Source organism: Protopterus annectens, chromosome 14.part0, assembly GCF_019279795.1.
Source record: "Protopterus annectens isolate FY-2018-M chromosome 14.part0, PAN1.0, whole genome shotgun sequence".
NCBI classification, from domain to species: Eukaryota; Metazoa; Chordata; order Ceratodontiformes; family Protopteridae; genus Protopterus; species Protopterus annectens.
In genome coordinates, this window is record NC_056748.1 from 1,130,686,298 (window position 1) to 1,130,711,322 (window position 25,025).

General features: G+C 39.3%; 1 protein-coding gene across 1 annotated transcript in view; it reads right to left on the reverse strand.

Annotated features, from left to right (window-relative positions):
• Positions 1 to 25,025, reverse strand: part of DNTT (DNA nucleotidylexotransferase) — an 877,936-nt gene that overhangs the window by 192,309 nt on the left and 660,602 nt on the right. The window contains exon 8 of the mRNA XM_044056916.1: positions 4,594 to 4,696. Coding sequence (XP_043912851.1) covers positions 4,594 to 4,696 — 103 coding nt within the window. The remainder of the gene's footprint in view (positions 1 to 4,593; positions 4,697 to 25,025) is intronic.

Consider the following 25,025-nt stretch of genomic DNA (forward strand, 5'->3'; position numbering starts at 1 on the left):
TCCCACTTTGATCTTATTTCTTATTATCCAACAGATTTAAGAGTCTGAATGTTAAGGATAGAGATATGACTACTGATAAAAAAGTATTTTATTCCAACTGATCATGTACGTGACAAGCTAGTGCAACAAAACAAACAGCGTCTTCCATGCAGCTGATGAATCTTTGAATCTCTCTCATTTGTAAGATTTACTAGATTTCCCTACAGATTTGAAATACCATATTAAACCACTTTTACATATGATAATTTAATTGTTGCCCATTGCAGTACTGAAATTTACTCCCCTTGTAGCTAGACTTCACAAAAAAAAACCTTGTACAACCTGAGATACTACTCACAAATAACACCAACACTCATTACCCCTAGAACCAAAATCCACAGCACTGCACATTATTTCTCGTCAGACACCCCTACTCTTTGGAAAGCTCTCCCCATTGACATTATGGAATCAGACACCTTAGTCCAAATTCAAAATGAAACTCAAAAAAACACACCACAATGCTTTGCTAGAGATGGCCTGCATCTGTCTCACTTGGGCTTCAGGCTTCTGGAAAAGGCCCTTGCCTCCCCCATAGTGCCTTTTTGAGGAAAAGTCATGAGGTTGATACTACCAACATAAAAATCTCAAAAAAAAATACAAATTAAAGGTCAGACTGCTAAACATTAGGAGACTAAACAAGAAACTGCATTTATTGCAAGTATTCTTAACCCTGGAAGATGCTGACATTTGTGCAGTCACAGACACCTGGTTCAAAACTGTGGAGAGCACCCCAGCCTTACCTGGTTACTCATCCTATCATACATTCAGACCCCAAAATGTGGGAAGCAAAGTCAAAGGAGGTGCAGTTTCAATATATAATAAAGACACACACACCTCCAAGCTGGTTAAACAGTATGATGCGCAGCAGACACTCCAGGGGCAGTTAACTGCTGAAAAGACCCCTATTCAAATTATAGCTGGCTACAGGCCCCCAATTTTGACTCAAGATGCCCACTCCACCTATCTGGACCTCTTCAAATCTATCAAGATTAAAGCCTTTACCCTGATCCTGGGTGACTTTAATTACCCAACCATAGATTGGAAAAACTAGCCAGAACACAAATGCTCAGAGATTCCTCGATTTTATCAATGCAAATGCCTTGGAGCATCTAGTTGATACCCTGATAATATCTTGGACTTGGTATTAACCAACATGAGTAACCACTGCAGCACCCCTATGGTGTCATCCTCCATGGGAAGATCTGACCATAAAGCGGTCACTTTCAAAGTCACCATCTCCCCTGACCCCCCACCCCCCACCCCTGTAGCTAGGGTCAAACAAAAAAACTTCTCCAAAGCTGATTACAACCTCCTGAGGGATGGTATAAACAGCTTCACAGCACCCTCCCCCACTGTCCAAATCTACACCAAAGTACTATACAAGCATTTATATAGATGCATGGAATCGGGAATACCAGACAGGACAAAATCATCCTCTGCAAGGAAGAGTAAAACCTGTCTGGTGGACATCTGCAATAAATAAACTATATAACAAAAGGAAAAAAAATGCTGTCCAGGACCAAGAAGAAGCAGGTGCCCAATGGGAAGCAATCTCTCCTTAACCTGAACAAGCAAATAAGAGCACTAGTGAAATCCTCTAAAGCCAACTTTGAGTCCAAATTGTCCACATCTACTCAAGACAATCATAAGGACTTCTTCACATATGTCTGCAATCTCTAAGGAAGCATGCAGATCTGTTCAGAACTGGTGGTCAAGGACACCATATACACAAATGTTGTAGATATCACCAATCTACTGGCTGACAGATTCAGTGAAAACCTCTCCCCTCTGTTCCCCCCATCAGTAAATCAGAACATCCCCAGTACCTGCCCCATCCCTTATCCCTAGGGAACAGATCATCACTGCCCTATCAAAGGCAAAATATACAGCCTCATGGAACTCGATAACATCCCAGGCTGCATCCTACATGAACTTGCAGCACCATTAGGCACCCTATTCAACCAAAGTACTGACTTTATCCCAGCCAAATGGAGGGCAGCAACTGTCATCCCTTTACAAAAAGATGGCGCGTCCACCAATCCAGGAAATTATAGACCTATCAGCCTAACTAGCCTGATCTGCAAGGCCATGGAATAGATTATCATTGACCTCATTAACAGGGACATTGGCAACTTCCAAACACTCAACCCCACACAGTCTGGCTTTCTCAAGGGGAGGTCATGTCTGTTAAATCTGGCTGACTTCTTTCAGACAGTCACCAAAGTCATGGTGAGGGGAAGATGGTGCACACCACCTACCTTTACCTGGCCAAAGTCATCAACACTATCCCCCACTTAGATATAGTAGATAAACTCTCTCAACTAGGCATCAATCCATATGTTACCAGATGGGTAGCAAACTGTCTCACTGATAAAATCCACCTAACCAAAATAGGGGAAGCCACTTCAAGCAGTAGACCCATAACAAGTAGTGTACCCCACAGATCGATTTTGGGGCCTCTGTTATTCGGGATATATTTCTCTCTGAGGTGTAGGCCAAAACCAGTGGGCTATGGCTGACCAAGTTGTAGATGACTGCAAGCTGGGCACAGTCTTCAATTCCCATGTGATGTGAATGTCCTCCAACAGGGTCTCACCTAAGCAAATGACTGGTGCCAGGAAAATGGCCTCAAGCTGAATGCCAAAAAATGCATCATCATCTCCTTTGGGGAGAGTGATGTTCCCACATATTATCACATTAATAACAACATCCTAAGTATACAATCAGTAGTGAGGTATTTGGGCACCCAGGTTCATATCAACCTGACTTTTGTCCACCATGTTGCTTCTGTTGTACGTAAAGCTTTCTACATGGCCCACCTCATAAGTAAGGGTATCTCATCCAGGGACAAAGAGGTCATAAGATCCTTATATTCTTCCCTTATAAGGCCAATTATTGAGTACAATGGCCTCTTCGGCATGTACCTTGCAAAGCACAGGCAGAGACCACAGAGGTTCCTCACCAGGAGAATCCAGGGCCTCAAACACCTACCCTACACAGATAGGCTAAAACCCCTGTCCCTCTACTCACAGACTCCTTAGAGGTGACCCTCTGTCTGGCATACAAAGCAATCACAGACCCCGCCATGATGGGACTGCTGCATATCCGCAAGTCAAGCTCCACTCAAGCAACCCATATGCGTGACTTCAACCTGGTCTACGATATCAATAGGACTTGTTGGCAGGACAGATTTGTGTCCCAGAGACTCCCCATCTGTGGAATAGACTCCCTGTCCATGTCAAGCAGAGCACCTCATTATCCATTTTAAGTGCAACCTGGATAACTGGATGGGAAACAGAAAATACACTCCTGGGAATCCACCTGTGTCCCTGCTGGACAGGTACTCTGGGTGTCGACTTGTCTAAACATGGGCTAAACTCTTGGATAGGCTTATAAGGCCTTGGGGCCAATAGCCTAGTAACCTCCTATGAACACTCAAGCCAAATGTCCTGCTTCAACACAGGACAAATAATCCAGCCAATGTCCTTTCCAAATTTGAACCAGAACTCAACACTCCATAAAAAGATAAATCCAAAAGAAAAAAACAAAGCTCCCAAAGCAAGTCAACAGGACACACATTAATGTTGGCGCTTTCATTAAAAAATTATACCTGGACTTAATCAGACAACCCCTCTTGCTTCTAAAACCTTAAATACTTGTAGAACACTGTCATCAATTGGCCAAAGATAGAAAACACATTTAAATTGTTAAATCTACAAATCATTCAGTAGTCATTAGCAGCTTGGTACCTTTCTATTACAACTTGCTGTTTTTCAATATCAACAAACTAGAAAGTTATATTGTCATTCAACCCAGCAGCATCCAAATATAACTGCCAATTTAGCTCTCATGCCTCCAACAGAGCAGCCCAGTTGCCCCCTCTGAGGGTGTAACCTTCTTGGGAATTAAAAAAATATATATTTTTTTAAATTACTGCATTCTTTGGAATGTTTAGAGAAAGCATTCTTAGCATCTTTTTTTGAGATTTAGCATAAACGTGCTGATAAATTCGCCTTTTTAGGGGGTATTTAATTTTACCACATAAAATGCTGTGCAGGCTGAACAACCTGACAAATAGACCACCCCTTTTGAGCGTTTTTAATGTTGAAGTTGCCTTGGGAGTTTCACTGTTTCTTTTCCTTTCTGAGTTCTTCTCTCAGGATTAACTGAAGGTTTACCTACTTTAGAAACTACTGTATGTATTGTACATTACACTCTGCTTGTTCACTGGACTGCCTATATACATTTTTTTTTTTGCAATTAGTCTGAACTCAGTCTGTATACACACACACACACACACACACACACACACACACACACACACACACACACACACACACACACAGAAAATTAAATACATAAAGCCTACTTCTTTCATGAAACAATTTGCTTGGAAAGACCATTCTAAATTCAAACTTAACACGTCTCATATTGAACATGTAAATTTAATTTCTTTAAACATCATTGCTTTCATAAGTTATAAATATTATTTTCTTTGTTAATTAGTAATACAGTCTTTATCATAAAAGAAAAAAGTTTGTGATTGCAACGTACCTGTGCAAGTAACTTGCTGAGCACTTTTTGTAGGATATCATCTTCTGTTCCTAGGTCAGGATTACTTATCAAAAAATCGATATCATGCCCTATCTTCTTGCCTCTGACAAAGAAACAAAAAGGTTAGTTGTATGCAAGATATACCAGTTTAACAGGAATAAAAGTGTTATTCTCAATAACTGTAGCACATAACTCACCACATGAATTTAGTTTGGTGTTTGCCTTATTTACAAGACAATGATTTACATTTAAATATTTAGCAATTAATTACAAAACAAATTAACAAATAAATGCTTCACATCATCAGCCTGCAGTATCATGCTTTTGTGAGATACATTTAATATCAAATCTTTCCTTATTCATTGCAAAAAATTGTTGAGAGCTACTACTACAATAAATATATTTTGGAAACTTTGCTGTACTGCTAATTGAAATGTTGTGAGGAACAGCCCACACTACAAAACGTTATTTTAGATTGCAGTGTTTAAATGGTTCCATGTTTTATTATCTGGCTCAAGGCCTCTGGAAATGATCTTACAAATGCAAGCATTGTACATGTCCGGAGTAGAATCCATCCTTCATCTTGAATGATACCTAGATACAAGGAGAAGAAAAGATAACGGACTTTGATAATTGATTAATTGGTTAATTTACTAGTATTATTCCTGGGGGATGCTACATATAGCAGAATGCAATGAGAGGCTTGACCGTCCATCTTGCTTTACTAAAGATGGCCTGTACCTCTTGTTTCAAGGCTTCCTTATGATATATAAAAGCATTTGTTGCTCCCAGTGGCATTTTTAAGCAGAGTTTAGTTGAAGGACATTCCATTATAACTAGCATCTGTCTCAAAACAGAGTAGTAACGTGGTTCTCCTCACTCCACACTTCTAAACAATAATTGCCTGATCTTGATATACTACTGTATTAGGAAAATCTCCATGTTTGCAGTACTGAAACTTGGCTTAAATGTAAAGAGAACATTCCCACCAAATAAGAATTTGGTTATATTCTTGTGTCCAGAACAAATGGCAACTGTAGTTAAGTCTCCATATTTGTCAAGTAAGAGTCCCTGTCAAACTCAAGAGACACAATGCCGATTTTCTAAGCACTGAGATTGGAAAGTCAAACACTCAATCATGTAATCAGTAAAGTGAAACCTGGAAGATCAAAAATTAAGGAGAAGGTAGCAGCATGTTGGTTCTGCAGAAAAGTCCCTTTCCCTAGAGATAGTTTGATCTCAGATTTACTGTGTGCGAATGTGTGTGTGTGTGTGTGTGTGTGTGTGTGTGTGTGTGTGTGTGTATACATACATACATATATGAACAGTACAGTTTAATATTGTCTAGTATTGTTTTATATTGTCCAGTCCCTATTAAAAGGGTAAATAAGTAGTTTATAACCTGAGTAGGTGGGGGGGCTGTGCCCCCCACATCCCCCTACATTAATATTTTCACTCCGAGATCGCACTATAGTGGGGGAAAAGGACATATACACTGTCAGTACTATTTTCGGTGAAATGGATTTTCGACGATTTGGACCCTATGTCAGAAATTTTTGGCGAAATGTCATAGACCCATATATATATATATATATATATATATATATATATATATATATATATATATATATAAAAACATACACATATTTATACACACACACACACACACAAACACTATATGTATCATTAGCAGGGGATGTGGGGAGCAAACGGCAAGAACGCTATTAGACAGACTTGTTTTTCTTGTGTTAACTACAGCAGGGAAATTGTTTTGACTGCTGGAATAACTTTTCAATCTTCTGGGTTTTGTTGCACTGAATGCTTGATTAAATGAGTATTCAACTTTGCAGTTTCAATGCTCAGAAAGTCGACATTCTCCACTGGCTTTCTGACATGGATCCCAAGGAACATATTACCTCCAGACATATCACTACAGATTCTCAAACTTAATCAATCCCATCTATAGTGATATGTAGTATAATGAGAAATCAAGTAATAGCCTGATACAGAACATCTGTTTTCAACACTGATGACCAAGAAAGATTCTGCTTCCAAACCATCTCCCATTAGCAAAACTCCCTTAATTTTGGGTGACTAACTACCCTTTCATAAACTGGGACACCTGTACCTCCAACGTAGGATATGTCCCACAGTTCTTAGATGAATAAAATTGCTATTAAACAGTTGATAAATAAAGCAGTAACTATTTGAAATATTGGAACCTGCATGAGTGAGTCCTAAAACAGAGACACTTAATGGCAGAAAAAAAAAAACTTGTATACCAAGTCAGAGATGTCCATTTCTCATATATTCTCTCTCTTTTTGGTTAGGTGAACTTAGAGTTGGTATATATATAGGTTTGGGGGGGGGGGTCCCTCTTACATTTTGGTACATGGGCAAGAATAAGTTTAAAGGAAAGGAAAAAATGCTCAAAATGTCCTCTTCTCCCGCATGTTCAGGCTTTTGTTTGCAGTGCCTCGGCACTCAAATGCCACCATTTCAATAGAGAACTAAATAAACGTACCAGAGGACACAGCATTTTTGACAAGATTTTTTTCTAATACAGCTGCTACTATCACTACACCTCTGGATTCCCTACTTTCTTACTGAAATCTGACCATAAACTTGTGATCTTATTTAAATTTCCAAAAGCTCCTACTGCAAATCCCACTGAATTTATGGACAACAAACATGTCAAGCTCAATCTAATATGTGACAAAATATTAAAATTTTCTTCTGACTGCACCTCCCTTGACATTAATACAGCAACAAGCTTAGCTTCACTTGTCTAAAAGAACAATAGGGCTAACAGCCCCTACCAAAACCAGGTGTCATTGTAAAATTAAAAGCAAACCACCTGGTGATCCACTGCAATAAATGAAGTATATAACAAAAAAAGATGCACCCTAAAATTAAACTAAATTAAACTAAAACCCCTCTTCTCAAGTATAACATCAAAATATTATAAAAAAAAGAACTGGACACTTCCAGTCCATTAAGAGAACTGATGGATTTAGGCTGACCTCTGCAGCCGGGCATAATTATCAATCCTTCTTTGGCTATGTTAGAAAACTAAAAATATCCTACATTGCTTTCAGCTTACTCATAATTATATCTCCATTTCTGACCCAACAGATATTGTCAATATCCATGCAAACAAATTTAGTACAAATTTTACCCCTAGACTTATATTCTAAGCTCATACCTGAATCCCTTACTTCCTCAATAATTTTTAATATTATTTACTAAACATACAAAGACCAAAAATTCTTCCATTATGTGACCTGATAATATACCTGATTACTTAACAGTGTTAGACATGCCCTTAGACACACAAACATTTTAACCCAAGTTTAGCTATACATTTTGTCCCTGATGAATGATGCACTGCAGGGGCAGTGGCCTTGTTAAGCATGGCCTTTCAACAAGCACAGGTTTTTACAGACCCATCAGCCTTGCAAACTTAATCTCCATAGCTAAAAAATGTATTATGACTGACATCGTAAAGCCAGGATATCAAGAGTCTTATTTGATGCCATCCCAAACATATGGCCCTGAGAGGATTAGACCCTGTTTATTTAGTTTGGTAAACTTCTTTAAAAGGGTAATGGAGCTGGAGTCTGTAGATGTTGGCAATGCAGTAAGTAGCAAGTAGAAAGCAAAGACCTCTGGCTAACAAAACTTGGGGTCAAGTCCCCCTATGTCACCCAAACACTCTAGAATGAACTCTCCCCAGGAAACTGTTGGTGTATTAAAATGGGCTCAAAGAAAATACCAAAAAATGTATCATCACTTTTGACAGACAAACTCTCCCTTTGTAATTCTGTATTGGCAAAACAACACCACAAAACAAAAATAAAGTCATGAACAAAATCCTTTTACTTATCCCAGCAAATTGCCAAAGGAATATTATTAAGGTCTAAAGAGGTTATCAATCCCATATTATTAAGGTCTAAAGAGGTTATCAAAGCCCATATTATTAAAGTCTAAAGAGGTTATTAAGCCCATATTATTACGGTCTAAATAGGTTATCAGTCCCCTATTATTAAGGTCTAAAGAGGTTATCAATCGTCTATTATTAAGGCCTAAAGAGGTTATCAGTCCCCTATTATTAAGGTCTAAAGAGGTTATCAATCCCCTATACTCAACACTGATCAGGTTAATTTTTGAAAACAGCCCCTTCAGGATGTATCTCACTAAACACAACAATTAGAAAGACTGTAAGGGTCCTAACCAAAAATACCACATTCCTAAAATCCATGAACCAGTGAGACAGGCTGGAAACTATGTCCCTCTATTCAGTCTTACAGACTTGAGGGGAGATCTCTAATTCACTTAGTGCACCATTGGAAACCTGATAATGGTAGACTTCCTGTATATCTGCAAGTCCAGCATTTCGTGTATTACTAGAACCAGGGACCAAAATGTTCACCAACAGATAAGGCACCATGGACGTATGAGTTTATAACCCAGCACCTCCCAAATCTCTACAATAATATTCTCCTGTATGTTAAGCAGTATGCTTCTATAGCTTCCTTTAAACATAACCAAGGTGACAGTAAATTTCTCCAAGATTGTCTGGTACAGCCCTCCTACAGAAAGGTGGTGCAGCCTGATGGAGGGCACTGGCAAGGTCAAATGCTGATAGCACTTAGTGGCCATGGCATATTTATGAATCTAGAAGCCTGGAACCAGTTGCCTTAGACATAAAACTATGATCTTCAAAAATAAATCTATGTGTTTTGTGAATTCTCCATGAATGCCCAGTGATATTGTACCAGTAGGAAGTTATTCCCGAGCCTATCCATGCTAACAATATGATGTTTTCCTATAAACTATTTTCAAGTTATTATTCCTAGTTTACTGTGAAACTCACTCCCATGGTGGCCCATACTACATCACTGACACCCATGGTGACCTGTACCACATCACTGACTCCCATGGTGACCCATACTACATAACTCACTCCCATGATGACCCGTACTAAATCACTCACTCCCATGGTGACCCGTACTAAATCACTGACTCCCATGGTGGCCTGTACTACATAACTCACTCCCATCATGACCCGTACTACATCACTCACTCCCATGGTGACCTGTACTACATCACTGACTCTCATGGTGACCCGTACTACATCACTCTCTCCCATGGTGGCCCATACATCACTCACTCCCATGGTGACCCATACTACATCACTCACTCCCATGGTGGCCCATACTACATCACTCACTCCTATGGTGACCCGTACTACATCACTCAATCCCATGGTGACCCATACTACATCATTTTTAACAATGTTTTAAGCCTAAATCAGGTCACATCTATGCAAAATCTGGAATGTTGGGTGTAAACTGAGCAGTACAAGCCTATTAAAGTATGGTAATAATTTCACAGAAGACACCTGTTTAATGGAATAATCCTTTGTACAGTAAATACAACCCCCGAGTAATATCCTAATTGGGAGCAAATAGTTTTGTATAACGGATGAGCATATTTTCATATTTGGTTGAAACTATTATTAAAATTATTTTAATACTACAAAAGCTGTCACTGTCTACACTGATAAGCAAATACTAAAACTGTGCAGGAGGGATTAACTGCAAAGGGACAGAGCTCATCGGTGATCCTGAAATGCACAATCTTTTGCTGCTGAACTGAACAGAATATTGTTTACCTACTTGAATAATTGCACTAGGTATACATGCAAGTTTGACTGGCAATAATATATGTCATGTAGGAATGTCGTAACCTAGATGTGTTCAGTTGTTGGCAAAGTGCTCAAAGGTGTTAAAAAAAAAGAGAGTCCAATATATAACTTTGAAAACTGCCATGGCAATTGAAAATAGACATAAAGCACTGTTGTTGGACTGAACACACTGTTATAATCAGTGCACTCTGTATGCATGTAATAATGTAAGGGTTGATTTTTCAAGGAGGTACATTTTTGATTATGGAGGAGGAGAAAATGGAATGAAATAGCTTCTCCAGAAAGATAATAACCACATAGCTAAGAAGTCATTTACTTGTATATAAAAAGTGTTTACATTTGACAAATAACAATGTCCTCTACAGAACCTTGTTGTCCTTGCAGACAGCATGTGTGAGACATTTTTGACAGTACACCTTTGAAGCATCTTCTTAAAACATATGTAAGCCTAGCAGTCTAAAATTTTCTGGATCACTGTCAATACATCTCAGACAATGGCATAAGATTAGCTTGCTTTGATCTTTCAGGGATATAACGAAATATCACATTTATTTGATATAGGTAGGATAGATAAGGCAGGATAAAGTCACTAACTTGGTTTAAAAAAATAGCCATTAAGCCCATCTGAAGCCAGATTAGAATCTATATAATTTTATTTATTTGTAAGTATTCAGCAGCTAAGTCCCCTGTGTAATTAAGGTCTTCCTGACTTGGTAGTACCTCATGAAGATATTAAAGGTCCCACAGCAACTATCAAAAAAGTAGAGGTCCTTTATTTGTATCAAAAATAACACTTTACAAAATATTTACATATTTACAGGGGGGCTCAAAAACTTGCATACAGTTCTGGATACTGCCTCATGTACAATGACAACCCTCTCCTCTTACCTCCCAACACTCAGACTCAAGAGAGATGCACATATATCAAAATCTGGAAGCCACGCACTCTCCAGCCAAGACTGGAATAGTTGGTCAAGAGGAGAAGGTCAGCACTTGCACCACACCACATGGAACACACAGCCCTCCAAGAACACACACCAGCACTGCCTTCACATAAAAACACAAACCACACATCCACCTTCATGGAGGCTCTCAATAAAAATCTATCCAAACAGCAGAGACCTCCAAGGCAGAAACACACTTGACCACCACAACACAACACTAATCATGAGGCACACCTCTCCTAAACAGTGTGCCACTCAACCAAAGCCCCTAAGGCAAAACAATATGTCCAACACACTAGTCATAGGTGACTCAATAGTGAGGCACACTGATGCCCCACTCACTAGGTTGAATAAGGAGAAAGTAACAGTCAGCTGCCTATCAGGTGCCAGAATCCACCACATAATGCACACACTCAGGTCCCTCAACAACAGGTACAAATATGACTCTGTCATTGTACATGTGGGTGTGAATGACCTGAGATGTACCTCTCTGAACTACATGAAATGAGACATGGAGGAGTTCTCGGATTATGTAACCCAGGCTGGTATGACCCTAGCCTTGAGCAGCCTCCTACCATCACCCAGAATGATACCACAATGCAAGCTGAAAATGATTGATTTCAACAACTGGCTAAGTCTCTGGTGTCAATCTAAGGAGATCCAGTATGTCTGACAACAACCTCTCTTTTGACCACCACTTTGCCACTGTGGTCAGAAAGTCCTTTTATGTGGCACATCTCATTACTGAGAGTTTTGGATCCAGGAAGAAAGAGGTCATCATCTCTCTCTACACTTCCCTCATTAGGCCAGTCAACGAGTACAATGACCCATTTGGCATGTACCTCACTAGATACTTGCAACAACTGAAGAGGCTGCAAAAGTACCTCACAAAGAGGATCCTTGGCCTTAAACACTTGTCTTATATGGACAGACTCAAAAATCTCCAACTATTGTCTGTCTCATATCGCCTACAAAGCCAAGTGTGACCCAGCTCTGTTAGAAATGCTACATTTAAAGAAATCCAAATCCCTCCACACCACACACTCCAGAGACCTCAACCTCATTACCACAATCAACAGAACAAACTGGAGGGACAGGTTCATAACCCAGAGATTGCCCATGCTATGGAGTAGACTTCCCATACATGGCAAACAGAGCACCTCACTGGCCTAATTCAAGAGAGATCTTCATGAGTGGATGGGAAATAGAAAATTCAACCCAGGGATCACTCGACAGAGGCACTGGGAACTAAGGTCAGGTTGCACGATGCCAGGGTAATCCTATGGGCTAGGTTTGTAAAGGCTCCAGGGCCATTAGCCTAGTACACACCTATGAACCTAAATATTTACAAATGTTCAATTATGTTTACACGTATTCATAATTTCCTGTACAATCATACTAAATGTTCATCCCTATTAGACCCCCACTCCTTTATACATAATCATTTCATTTTACTTACTATTGTTGCTAAAATCCATTTACTATTAAACATAATTTCATTTATTCTTTCATTCCATATAACATGAAAAAACTTCTCTATTCTTTTGATGTATTCTTTACTTTTGTTCTTAAAATATCCATATTTAATCCTACCCATGTTTATTTTATCCACTTCTTTTATATCTTTGAAAAAAATCTTCTTTACAGTTTTTCCATAACGTTATTTACTCTTTTACATTTCAAAAACACATTCCATAGTTTTCTTTTTGACAATGTAAACATATTCTAGCACTTTTCTTTTTAAATGGCATATTTCCTTTTACTGGCAATTTACCTATTACCAGTCTCCACAAAAAATCTTGGCAATTTAAGTATTAAATCTCTCATCTTTTTCATTTATCCACTTTAACACTTCCTACAAATTTAATGTTGAGGCATATACCACTGGGTGACTAGCCCTAAACCTTCTTTATTTTCCTACAAAACTATTCTTTTTACTGTGTTTAATCTAGCACCCCAAACAAATGAAAAAATATCTGCAAGAATTCCTTTTCATATACTAATGGCAACATAAATACATTTGCTAAGCATGCTAATTTTCCCATCAGTACTGAATTTATCATATAGGCCATTTTTCTGAATAATGTAGATGTTCTCCAGAAAAGATGGGTTTGCTTTATTTCTTCTATTGTTATCCCATTGAATTCTACTTACATCTTTATTCCCAAATTTTATACCTAACACATGAATTTCATTCATTGTAAAATACGAACCCCTATCTTTAATTCATCCCCTAAACCTTTACTTTTCTCTTCACTTAAAGCCATCCCCTATCATTTCTAGACACTCATTTGTGCAAATTACTTCCAAACATATATCCAAAATTTGCTTTTTGCAATTATGTTATCTCCACATGTTAACAGAACTGAAATTCTTAACCCTTCAAGTGCTCTGTACCACACCGCCTTTATTTTGTAATTTATTTCACATGCTATTACATTCATAACTAATAGAAAAGAGTATACAACTCACTGGACATCATTGTCTTACACCACTCTTCATATGTATCACTCGGCTTAACCAACCATTTGCAAGTTTGTTTGTTTTTTTTACCTTATTACTACTGAACACTGACGCGGTAGTACAGCGGTGGCATTGTTGCCTCACAGCAAGAGGATCTCCTGTTCGATTCTCAGCAGAAGTGCCTTCTGTGTGGAGTCTGCATGTCCTCCCCATGGTTGAGTGGCCTCCGAAAGACAAGCGTGAATGGGCGTGCCTTCGCTGAAGGTTGGGCGTTGGGCTGGCAACTCGACACCATAAAAATCTACTGCCAAACATTAGCAGACCGGAGTTCCGCTGTGGCGACCCCTAACCGGGAAAAGCCGAAAAGACAAACAAACTACTGAACACTGACATACATAATTTCATAACTTTCTCACTTATATTATAGTCTTTCATTATTTCCTATGATTTCATGTCTAATTGTGTCAAATGCCTTGTTAAGGTCTATAATAACTTTCACTTCTTTTCTGCTCATAATATCAGCCACAATTTCTCCAACTGTTATTAATAATTTTTCACAACCATTCCCCTTTAAACTATATATATATATATATATATATATATATATATATATATATATATATAGTTTCATTTACACACAAACACACACACACATGATATATGATATATAAATGACCACAGGGTCTATACTGAAACATCGACACATTTTCAGTAAAAGCTGAAAATGTCAAAACCACAGAACAGCGATTTCTTTCCTAGGAAAAGAAATCGCTGTTCCAACAAAAAAAAATAAATAACATTAAACACTTCCAAACACATACACACGTTCCCTAACCCTAATTGTACCCCCAGCAAAAACAGTAAACAACTGGATACACATATGCACATAACCCAACCATACATCTAACAGAAAAAAAAAAGTAAACATTTTAAAACATATGCACTTAACTTAACCCACACCCTAACCCTAAGGTGAGTAACTCTTGCACATTTACGTAAACAGTTCCAAACACATACACACTTACCTTAACCCTAATTATACCCCCCAAAACAAAAGTAAACAGGTGTAAACACACACACACACGTAACTCAACCAAACATCTAATGCAAAAAAAAAACAGTAAACATTTTCATACATATGCACTTACCTTAACCCGCACCCTAACCCCAAGGTCAGTAACTGTTGCACATTCACGCTTGGGAGCTATACCGAACAAGGGACCACACTACAGTGCAGAACACAGCAAAGCAATGAAGCGGTCAAGTGACTTCTTTCCCAGGGAAAGAATTTGCTGAACAGCCACTTCGCTGTTTTGTCTGTTCGCTCTTTATGTGTTGAAAACACATTCGACAAAATGCATATTCGTCATTCTAATATGAACCCATGATCACAAAAACAGGTGCACAGGCCTAGAATAGAGGCTGCATTCCAAACCAACTATAAAGAACCACAAAATCCAGAACGGCACTACAAGTAACCCTCTGTGGAACCAAAATGGCTAAACAGATGCTGGAAAAAATAAATCCACCACAAAAATGCTGAAAGATGCTTCTTAAATTCTTTACTTCATTTCAGTACAATGAAGTAAACAGCACACAATAGCTAACAGCTCAAGGCTATAGCAGCATACCAGTTTCACCCTTTGGTGTCATCAGTGCAATATTGCATCCTATTTTCCAAAAAGACCTAAGTAATGGTTTAAAGTGACAGCAACCACACCCTATTACACATACATCAATGCATAACATAGACACTGAACATTACCAATATGTAAAAAAGCCCAATATAACAGGAAAGATATTCATAATAAATGTATGTCAATAGCTACAACATCTAGAAAAGTATAATATATACATATGCACATAAAATAAGTGCATATTTATATGAATACGGGTCTACTTCACTTACCTGAATGGCCACATCACCGATTTTAACTTCGCCAAGACGAAAGGACCTGGACCGACAAACCAGACCACTGACATCCACAACACAGACTTTCCATTCGAGGTAAATAACCGCTTGGCCATCCCAAAAAAATGTATATAAACTGAAAAAAATTTAACCCACCTATGTGCCTCCCCCACACCCCTTAACTAAATATACCAACTCAGAGATTGCACAACCGCGGGTTAAGGGGCAAAGTTCAACAGGATGGCCAAGTGGTTACTTAACTCAAGTGGAAAGTTGGTGTTCCAGATGTCGGTCTTCTGATTTGTTGGTCCTTTTGTCTCAGCAAAGTGAAAGTTGGTGATGTGGCTGTTTGGGTAAGTAAAGTAGACCCATGAATACACACATATACATGCATGTAACTGCCATAAATTATCAAAAATCATCATAGTCTACCAATATTCATTAAGATCTGGTTTATAAATAGCCTTCAAATTTATTATCCAAAGCCTTTCTTTGTAATCCAATAATTTATGTTTAGTCAGTTTGGATAAAGTATTCCCTGTCACAACATCCAAACCAACAAAAATGGAATGTGCAGCTGCATGTCCAGTAATATGTTTATATAATGCACTCCTATGTTATTTGCAGTTAGTATCACTAAGATGTGTAAATATCCTATGCTTAAAGGGGCAAGATATTTGCTCAACATAAAAAGCACCACAATGGCAAACTGCCACATAAACAATCCAATCAGTATCACATGTAATAAGATGTCTATTGTCATATACCTTAGAAGTGCTGACAGAAGTAAATTATTTAGTTTTAGAGACCACAAAAGTGGAACCACATAATTTCCTAATGCCCATTTTGTTCCTGACTTCAAGTCTTCCCTTTCTAAAGGTCAAAAGGTGCCCGCCAACACTTTTACCCCTTCTATAGCCAAAATGGCAGTAATCATCCACAATAGCACCAAACAATGGATCATTTTAAGAGTATGCCAATATTCATTAATAAGTTGGCATTTCCTAAAAGCATTGATTCCACTGGTAATAATCAATCTTGGAAAATACTGAAAATTCATCCCTTCTTCTTGTGTTGGCCTACATTCAAGTAATTCTTCCCTAGGCATCTGTATTTCACTCTAGTAAGCATGTGTAATGCTATTAGATTAATAAGCTCTAGCCAAAAACCTACATTTCATTTTTTCAGCTTCTTCAGAAATGTCTTAGTAGAATTACAAATTTGTCTAAGCCTCAGGAACTGTCCCTTATGTATGTTAGTGATGGTATGTTCAGGGTGACAACTATTTGCTCTCAACAAAGAACTTTTACTAAACAGTTTTCTATACAATGTTGTTACAATACTACCATCAATTTTTCTTGGTGACATTAACATCAAGAAAAGCTATGGTGAATAAATCTAATTTATCAATAAATTTAATACCAAAATAATTCAGATTCAAATAGCTCACAAAATCATTCCACATTCCCTTAGGGCCATCCCACACACTCCAGCAATCACCTAAAGCATGTCTCCACAAAATTAAATAGTCCTTAAATGGGTTATTGTCATGATAAATCATCTCCAAGTCAACATACACCATAAATAAGTCAGCATATAAGGGGACATATGTAGCCCCCACTGCTGTTACATTGATTTGTAAATACCAGTTATCTTGATAACAAAAGACACTCCCCAGATTCACTAATCTTTTGCGCAGGACTAGCTTCATATTGCATGGAAGCACCCATTTAGGAGGGCGTCAGCATGCCTTGCATATTAATGAAGGCTCACTGCCTGACCTCCTAGGCTTACATGGAGTGTGTACGAGTGCAGGGGGCGTGTCTGAGAGCAGAGCTCTCATAATTAACATGTCCCTGCAATGTAGAACAGCACAAAGTGGAAATAAATGAGCGAGACTGCTCTTAGGTGCCCGCATATCCCCACCAACAGTCCCCCATGTGTACAACAACAGGACATAAAAATCAAAAGAAGAAACCCCTTTATTTATTTTTTAAAATCCAAGTACAGCTGCTAACCGTAGGTGCGCGGGTGTGCCCATTGCTTAGCTATGGTTAAAGCAGCTTAAAAAGCTGAAGAGGATAACAAGAAAGATATATGCAAATGAAGCAGTACAGCTATAGTGCAGTGGGCAGAGCATTCGCCTAACGAGCAGGCATTCCCAGTTCGAGTCCCACTGCAGCACAGTCTATTTTACATGGCAAAGCGTGGTATAACCAATATTTTTATTGCAAAACCCACTAAATAATATATTTATGAACTGGAGTACTGCAGGAAATGCACATGTGAAGAGTCAGTGTCATAACGAATAAGGTAGTAGTAAGCAGGTGCAAGCACAGATAAGCAGTAGTAAGCATATGTAAGCATGTTTAAGTGCGTTTGCGTGAAGGTAAGCATTGCCTACACAGATTAAGCAAAGTAGAAGCTGTGTGTAAGAAACTATAACCTGAAATAAGCAGTGCTTACCACCATGCAAACCCGCTTACAACTGCTTTAAAGTGCCTTAATCACTCTGTATCCAAAGGGCCTTTGCCCAGCAACAAAATAAACAGCCATGCAGGTCTCAAACCCAGGACCCTATACACCATAGTCCGAGTAGCTAACCACCAAGCCATCACAGAAGTACAGAAGAATGAGGTAGTCGTAAACATGCCCTCACCATAGTATAACCAAAGTGAACCTGTGAAAGGCATCAGTATACAGTCATATGTGCCATAACCAACTGCATAACATAAATATTTGAACTGGAGCACAGCAGTAAGCCCAGAAGTGAGGTGTACTTGTAATAGAGTGTCGAAGTACCCAATAAAACACAAGGACCCCACAGAGTGTACATACACATCAATCAGGGATACCAGACATACATATAAGGTGTAATGAATAATAACACAGTGCCAAAAAGGCATTATAATGAATGTCTACTGTAGGCAACACCAAGCATTGCACAGGTCAGCTTAGGAGGTGTGAGAAAAGTGTACACCAGCTAACTCTTTGTGCCCAGTGGTATACTCCTTTAAACAATGCCAACCTTAGGTAAGCAGGTTTGCCCACAGCTTAGCCTTTTCAAAACTGGCCAGTCACAGAAAAGTGTGGGAAATCAGCCTTACTTAAACCCAAGAGGCGGGAATACAACTCATAACTGGTTGTAGCTTCCCCTTGCAGGCACTATGGCAGTAAGGGGAGGAGAAGTGCACTTCCGGGCACAGCGCTGGTGCATCCAGGAGTCCAAGGTCATGGTAAAGCAATTGCTAGTATAAAACCTGCATTGTTCAAGGCAAGTACTACATACACTAGAGAATATGGCAGGAAGAGTCTCATATTGTTAGTATGGCAACAAAAGTGCAATACCCTGACAAAGCAGGTCTAACTGCTGGACTGTATGTGTATATTCTGGTATCATATGGTAATGTAGATTTGCAATCATGTAATAGTACTGTAGTATTAAGCACTGCTACCCACACCACGAACCATAACGTGAATGTGCAGGAATGCCTGTATATGACAGGTGTAATCCCCAGAGGCCATTTAGTACAACTTAGAGACACATAGATAGTAAACAGGGGGAAGTGCAGACAACAAAACCCGAATAACACATGCAACTGAGATGTGAACTGTTGTTTTATTAGCACATACAGCCATGGTTTGAATCCTGTCAGTGGTAGTAGTCTGCATACAGAATTATACACCACAACTGTACAGATATGTCCAGCCTGTCTATTAAAGTGGCCCATATCTAATGCCTATCAACCTGTCCCCCTGGGAAATCAGTGGGATGATCCCAGACATATGAGCAGCAAACAGGAAATACAACTGATTGATACATCTATGACTACAAACTTGGCACACTAGCAACTTACCAATACCTTATGTGACTACGAAGCCACGTATGTCCCATTTACACCCCCAAACTGTTAAGCTGTGGTCAGTGTGTGTACAGTAACAAAGTGAGATATATGTGCATAATACTAATGTGTAATCTGGAACCTTGTGTGGCAACAGTCAGGCAGTGCTAACAAACATTGCTCTCACAGGTACACTGGATACGAACACTGTGTTGTGAAATAAAGACCAGTATAACCTGTACTGGTACCATCGACCCTGGTATTGTAGGGGAATGTGAGTGTTGCAGTTTCTCTGAATAATAAAGTATCACTGGTCACTTTCACCCACACTGTGCTACATAATATAACTGTGTAGGAAAGCATGTATGTGTATGTGTGTATGTGTGTGTGTGTGTGTGTGTGTGTGTGTGTGAGGTCACTAAAGGTGGAAGAGGGCAATATTCTAGATATGTCCAGGCATACCAACATGTGGTCAACACATGGCCAGAGTCTGTGCAAAAAGAGTTGGATAGCATAGTGCAAAACATCAACCTGGAATCCGGCTGTATGTGTACAAACAGTTAGTCAGTGTTCACAAACATTCCCTCCACAGGTATACAAGGTAAGAGGTGTATACCGCAGGTAAAACCAGTTCATGTGTAATGATGTTGACAGCCATATCAATGTCCAATATAGGTCTATAGGGTAGTGTAGTAAGACTTGTAAGGTTTAGATAATAGCACTGACTAGGAAAGTAATGTGGCATACAGGAATATACTACTTGTTAATTGACATCTTTCTCTTCCCCCACCTTATCTCCAACAATAATCAACATACCCACCCCAACTGGTATGTACGGACTCTGATAATGGCCAATCGTTTGATAAATATTCTAATGGTTCCCATGTATGTGCCATATTGAATTATTCCAACATTGTTGGCATGGTGCCATCAACGTACCTGCATGCTGTTCTTATTACCACTGTGGTTCCATATATGCATGTGTTCTGTTTGCTATGCAACTGTTCCATATCTTATGTCTGGGTTAATGGGAATATCTATGCATGCTGTTATACCTAACCCTGGAATGTGTTGACTATTACTAAACCAGATATGATGTTGAAATCTAAACACTATAGCACGCTTGGGAAGGCCGGTCCCAGAAGACCCACCTGTCCCACCTCAGATGGCACCAGCATTTCTGAGGCCCAACCTTGCAGCTCCCTGTCTTTTAGTCCTGCACCACCTTTAGGTGGAACCACCTCAGGGGATGGGCATGGACAGGTACCTATCACCCCTCGCCAGGTCAGGGTCGTGGTGCGTAGAGCGATCAACGACCAGGTCAGTGATCTTCTACGCCAGCTTGAGGACCGAGTGTCCTGATTAGAGAGTCAGCCTGGCTCTGCGGCTCAGCCCCCAGCACAGCCACCTTTGGGGCTGTGAAGGTGTAGTGGTGACTGCACATGGGTGGGGACCTCAGTCCCACTGGTACCACTAGGAGGCTTGTGGGCTTCCGATATCCCAACACCACTCCCCATCAAGGTGTTTACCCCCCACGTGCCATATACTGCCCCTGTTTGTGTCTTGTGTGTCTTGTCTGTTAACCTACCCAACCTACCTCCCCAAATATACCTACTAACCCTCCCCAACATCCCACTCCCACCTGAAAAAAAAGGGCAAGCTGTTCCCACAAAAAAATCTCACCCCATACATAGCTGTCCATTTCACACACATGTCCACTGGACACATGTAATCTGGTCTAACTGGCATCATGACGAATTGTTGTTGTCCTCACCCCTCTCTCCCAGGGGTTTGAGTGCCCAAACCTACCTCCAAATTCAGTGTATATGCACAGCTGTTGCTGTAGAAGAAATGGGCAGCTATGTACCTTCCCTACATCCTTCCTGCACATCCCTTGCTATTTTCCCTACTGTCTTTCCCTCTTTGTGCCCCTTTTTCACCACTTTCCTATCAACCCTTTTTTTTTCTTTTAAAGAAATTAGCACAGGGTTAAGTGTGAGTAAGCAGTAGTAAGCTGGTTTAAGCCTGTTTGCACAGGGGTAAGCACTGCCCACACAGTTTAAGCAATGTAGAAGCTAACTGAGTATAAGAAACTGTAACCGGAAGTTAGCAGTGCTTACCTCCGTGCAAACCTGCTTACAACTGCTTTAAATTGCCTTAATCACTCTGTATCCAATGGCCCGTGTTCTGCCCAGCAACAAAATAAGCAGCCTTTGCAAAGCTCAAACCCAGGACCCTGCAAACCACAGACAAAGTGATTTACCACTAAGCAATGACAGATATACATAAATCTGATGTTATCACAAACATATCATCCAGCACAATCATTCAACATTACGGGAAATGTAGTAATATCGTACCACTCAATCTCTTAATGCAAGAATTCTTGACAAAGTGTGCCAAAATGTGGGTACAAATAGGGATATATGTCAAATATTGTTTTTATACACTTAAAATGTTTCTAGTTAAACAGTTATATGTATTAAAACACATTTTGAAGGAGTTGAAGTCTGAAACACAAAGGCGTCGTCAGTAGTTACTGACTTCAATTCTGAGATCATCCATGTCAGTTGCCAAGAGAATGAGGTACAGGCCAAAACTGTAAGCCAAACATGCATGGACATAAGGACAAATATACATCTGTAAATGTAGACAGCTATATATAATCATATAACATCAATTCAGCCACGTCTGTTAGGCATAATATATCTGGGGGATGAACATCTAAGAGGGCATGCAGGTGCTGAGTCTTGTTATTTATGCTCCTAATGTTTAGATGGCAGGCCAGCAGTGAGCTAGGAGGTCTATTTGTTGTAGCTATGGTGGTAGAGGATATAGTAGGGGGATTAGGGCCAACAGGTGGGGATGGACCAGGGTTTGGGTGGATGTCGCCATCCTTTGTGAGGTTGTAGTGTATCCTGAGTATGAGTTTTAAGATTATGAATAACGTTTTGTAATAGTGTCTAGTTTTAGGACTAATGTAACTAGGTCTAGTAAGATGGTAGTATTTAGGGGTTAAGGGGGTAAGCATGAGGGGAGTGAGTAAGGGGGCATTATTATCTGTTGTCGATGGGATGGAGGTTTGGAATTTAGGGTAGTGGAAACCTGGTAAATAACGGTGTACAGACCACATGCACCATATATATGTGGGCTTCATTTGCACAACACATGTATGCACCTCTGCAGTCTAGAGGTCAGTGTATGTAACCGTGTGCTGTGCCCCTGTAAGTCAGTGTATGGGGGGTATGCACCATAAGTATCCTAGGGTGTTACAACATGTGAGGAATACCAGTAGTAAGCTGCCTTAAGGTATGCGGATGTACATTACCATACATTTCACCTTGTGAACATTGCTGGCCTATTGCTTACTGCCATCAGTATGATTGTGATAATTTCAGTTATGCATTGTTATGTGAGAGATACCACCCATAGTGTTAACCCAGATATTTTCCCGCTAGGGATTGCATGCAGAGTGTATTTAGAGGCCACTGGGCTATGCATCTGCATTACATACTGCTGATTGCTTGTTATACTATGGCCAAGTCTGTCTGTCCTGTTGTACTACTTGAAGGCCTTGGCATGGACACCAACAGATGTGATGTTTTCGTATTACTGTAATAAATTATCTGTTTGAGTGTTGCATTACTCTGTATGTATGTCAAAGCATAATCAGCTATATGACATGGCATATACAACTGTAATAGTACACAACTGAACCTTTCCTATGTATACAAACCTGTGTGTTGTGTTACATCCTTTGACTTCTCTGTGGCTATATGTGTCAGGCAACAATTATCTGTAGTATGAGTGACTCATACACTGTCCATCAGATGAGGTTGCAACTGTAGGGATACTGGCTGTTCAGTATGGTGAGCACCCTCTGATTATGTATCTTCCTAGACATACCTGTGTGTGTATATGTAGTTACATATATATATATATATATATATATATATATATATATATATATATATGTATGCATATATAAGTATCTGCATACATATGTCTGTGTATATGTATCATAGGACTGTTTATTGCTTATTGCACCGGCATTCACTATGGTAGCCAGACTGTACTGCATGATATGTTATCAATACCAGCCTGACATAATACAGGTGGTATGGCTTACTGTTAACATCTTGTGGCCATGTAGTGCCAGGTCCTGGTCATGGCATTGGCAACAGTCGGTAATGTATTGCAGGGAAGACCTGTTTTGCTGGGTGGGATAGCAATACATGTAAAACATATGTTGCTTGAGCCCCCTCACCCCCATTAACGGGGCCTGTGTTCATACATGTCTTTATGATCTCTATTTTTTATATATATATATATATATATATATATATATATACACACACACATATACATATATATATATATATATATATATATACACATATACATATATATATATATATATATATATATACACACACATATACATATATATATATATATATATATATATACACACACACACACACACACACACACACACACACACACACACACACACACACACACACACACACACATACATCTAGATGTTAAAGTACATTTTCTGTACTGTTGAATGATTGTGCTGGATGACATGTTTCTGAAACCATCAGATTTATGTATATCTGTCATGGCTTAGTGGTAATTCACTTTGTCTATGGTTTGCAGGGTCCTGGGCCGAGCCTTGCAGAGGCTGTTTATTTTGTTCCTGGGCTGAGCACCGGCCAATGGATACAGAGTGATTAAGGCAGTTTAAAGCAATTGTAAGTGGGTTTGCACAGGTTATCACAGAGCTAAGCACTGCTAACTTCCGGTTAGTGTCTTACACTCAGTTAGCTTCTATATTGCTTAACCTGTGCAGGCAATGCTAACCGCAGTGCAAACCCACTTACAACTGCTCAAAAGTGCCTTAATCACTCTGTATCCAACAGGCTGTGTTCTGCCCAGCAACAAAATAAACAGCTCCTGCAAGGCTCGAACCCAGGACCCTGCACACCATAGACTAAGTGATTTCCCACTAAGCCATGCCAGATACAAATAAATTTGATGTTTTCAGACACATATCATCCAGTCCAGTCATGCAACAGTACAGAGAATGTATACCAAAATCTAGATGTATGTGTGTGTAAATATATTAATATCTAAACAGATACAACATATCTATATCTATATATATATATATATATATATATATATATATATATATATATATATTTCTAAAACTATATACATATATATCAATATATATATGCACATATATACATGCAAATGCCTACATCGACACATATATGTGTCTACACATATATGTCTACATATACACAGCAAGTTACATATATGTACGCAGATATATATCTATGTAGGTATATATGGCCATACATCTGTAGATAACAATGGCAGATTAATAAACACACATATGTCCACATGCACTATTAATGGGGGTTGAGAGGCCCCACACACTATACGTCTTGTACGAATAGGCATCCCCCCAACAGCCAAACACGTCCGCCCTGCAATACACTACCAAGTGTTGCAGATCCCATAACCAGGACCTGACATGACATGGG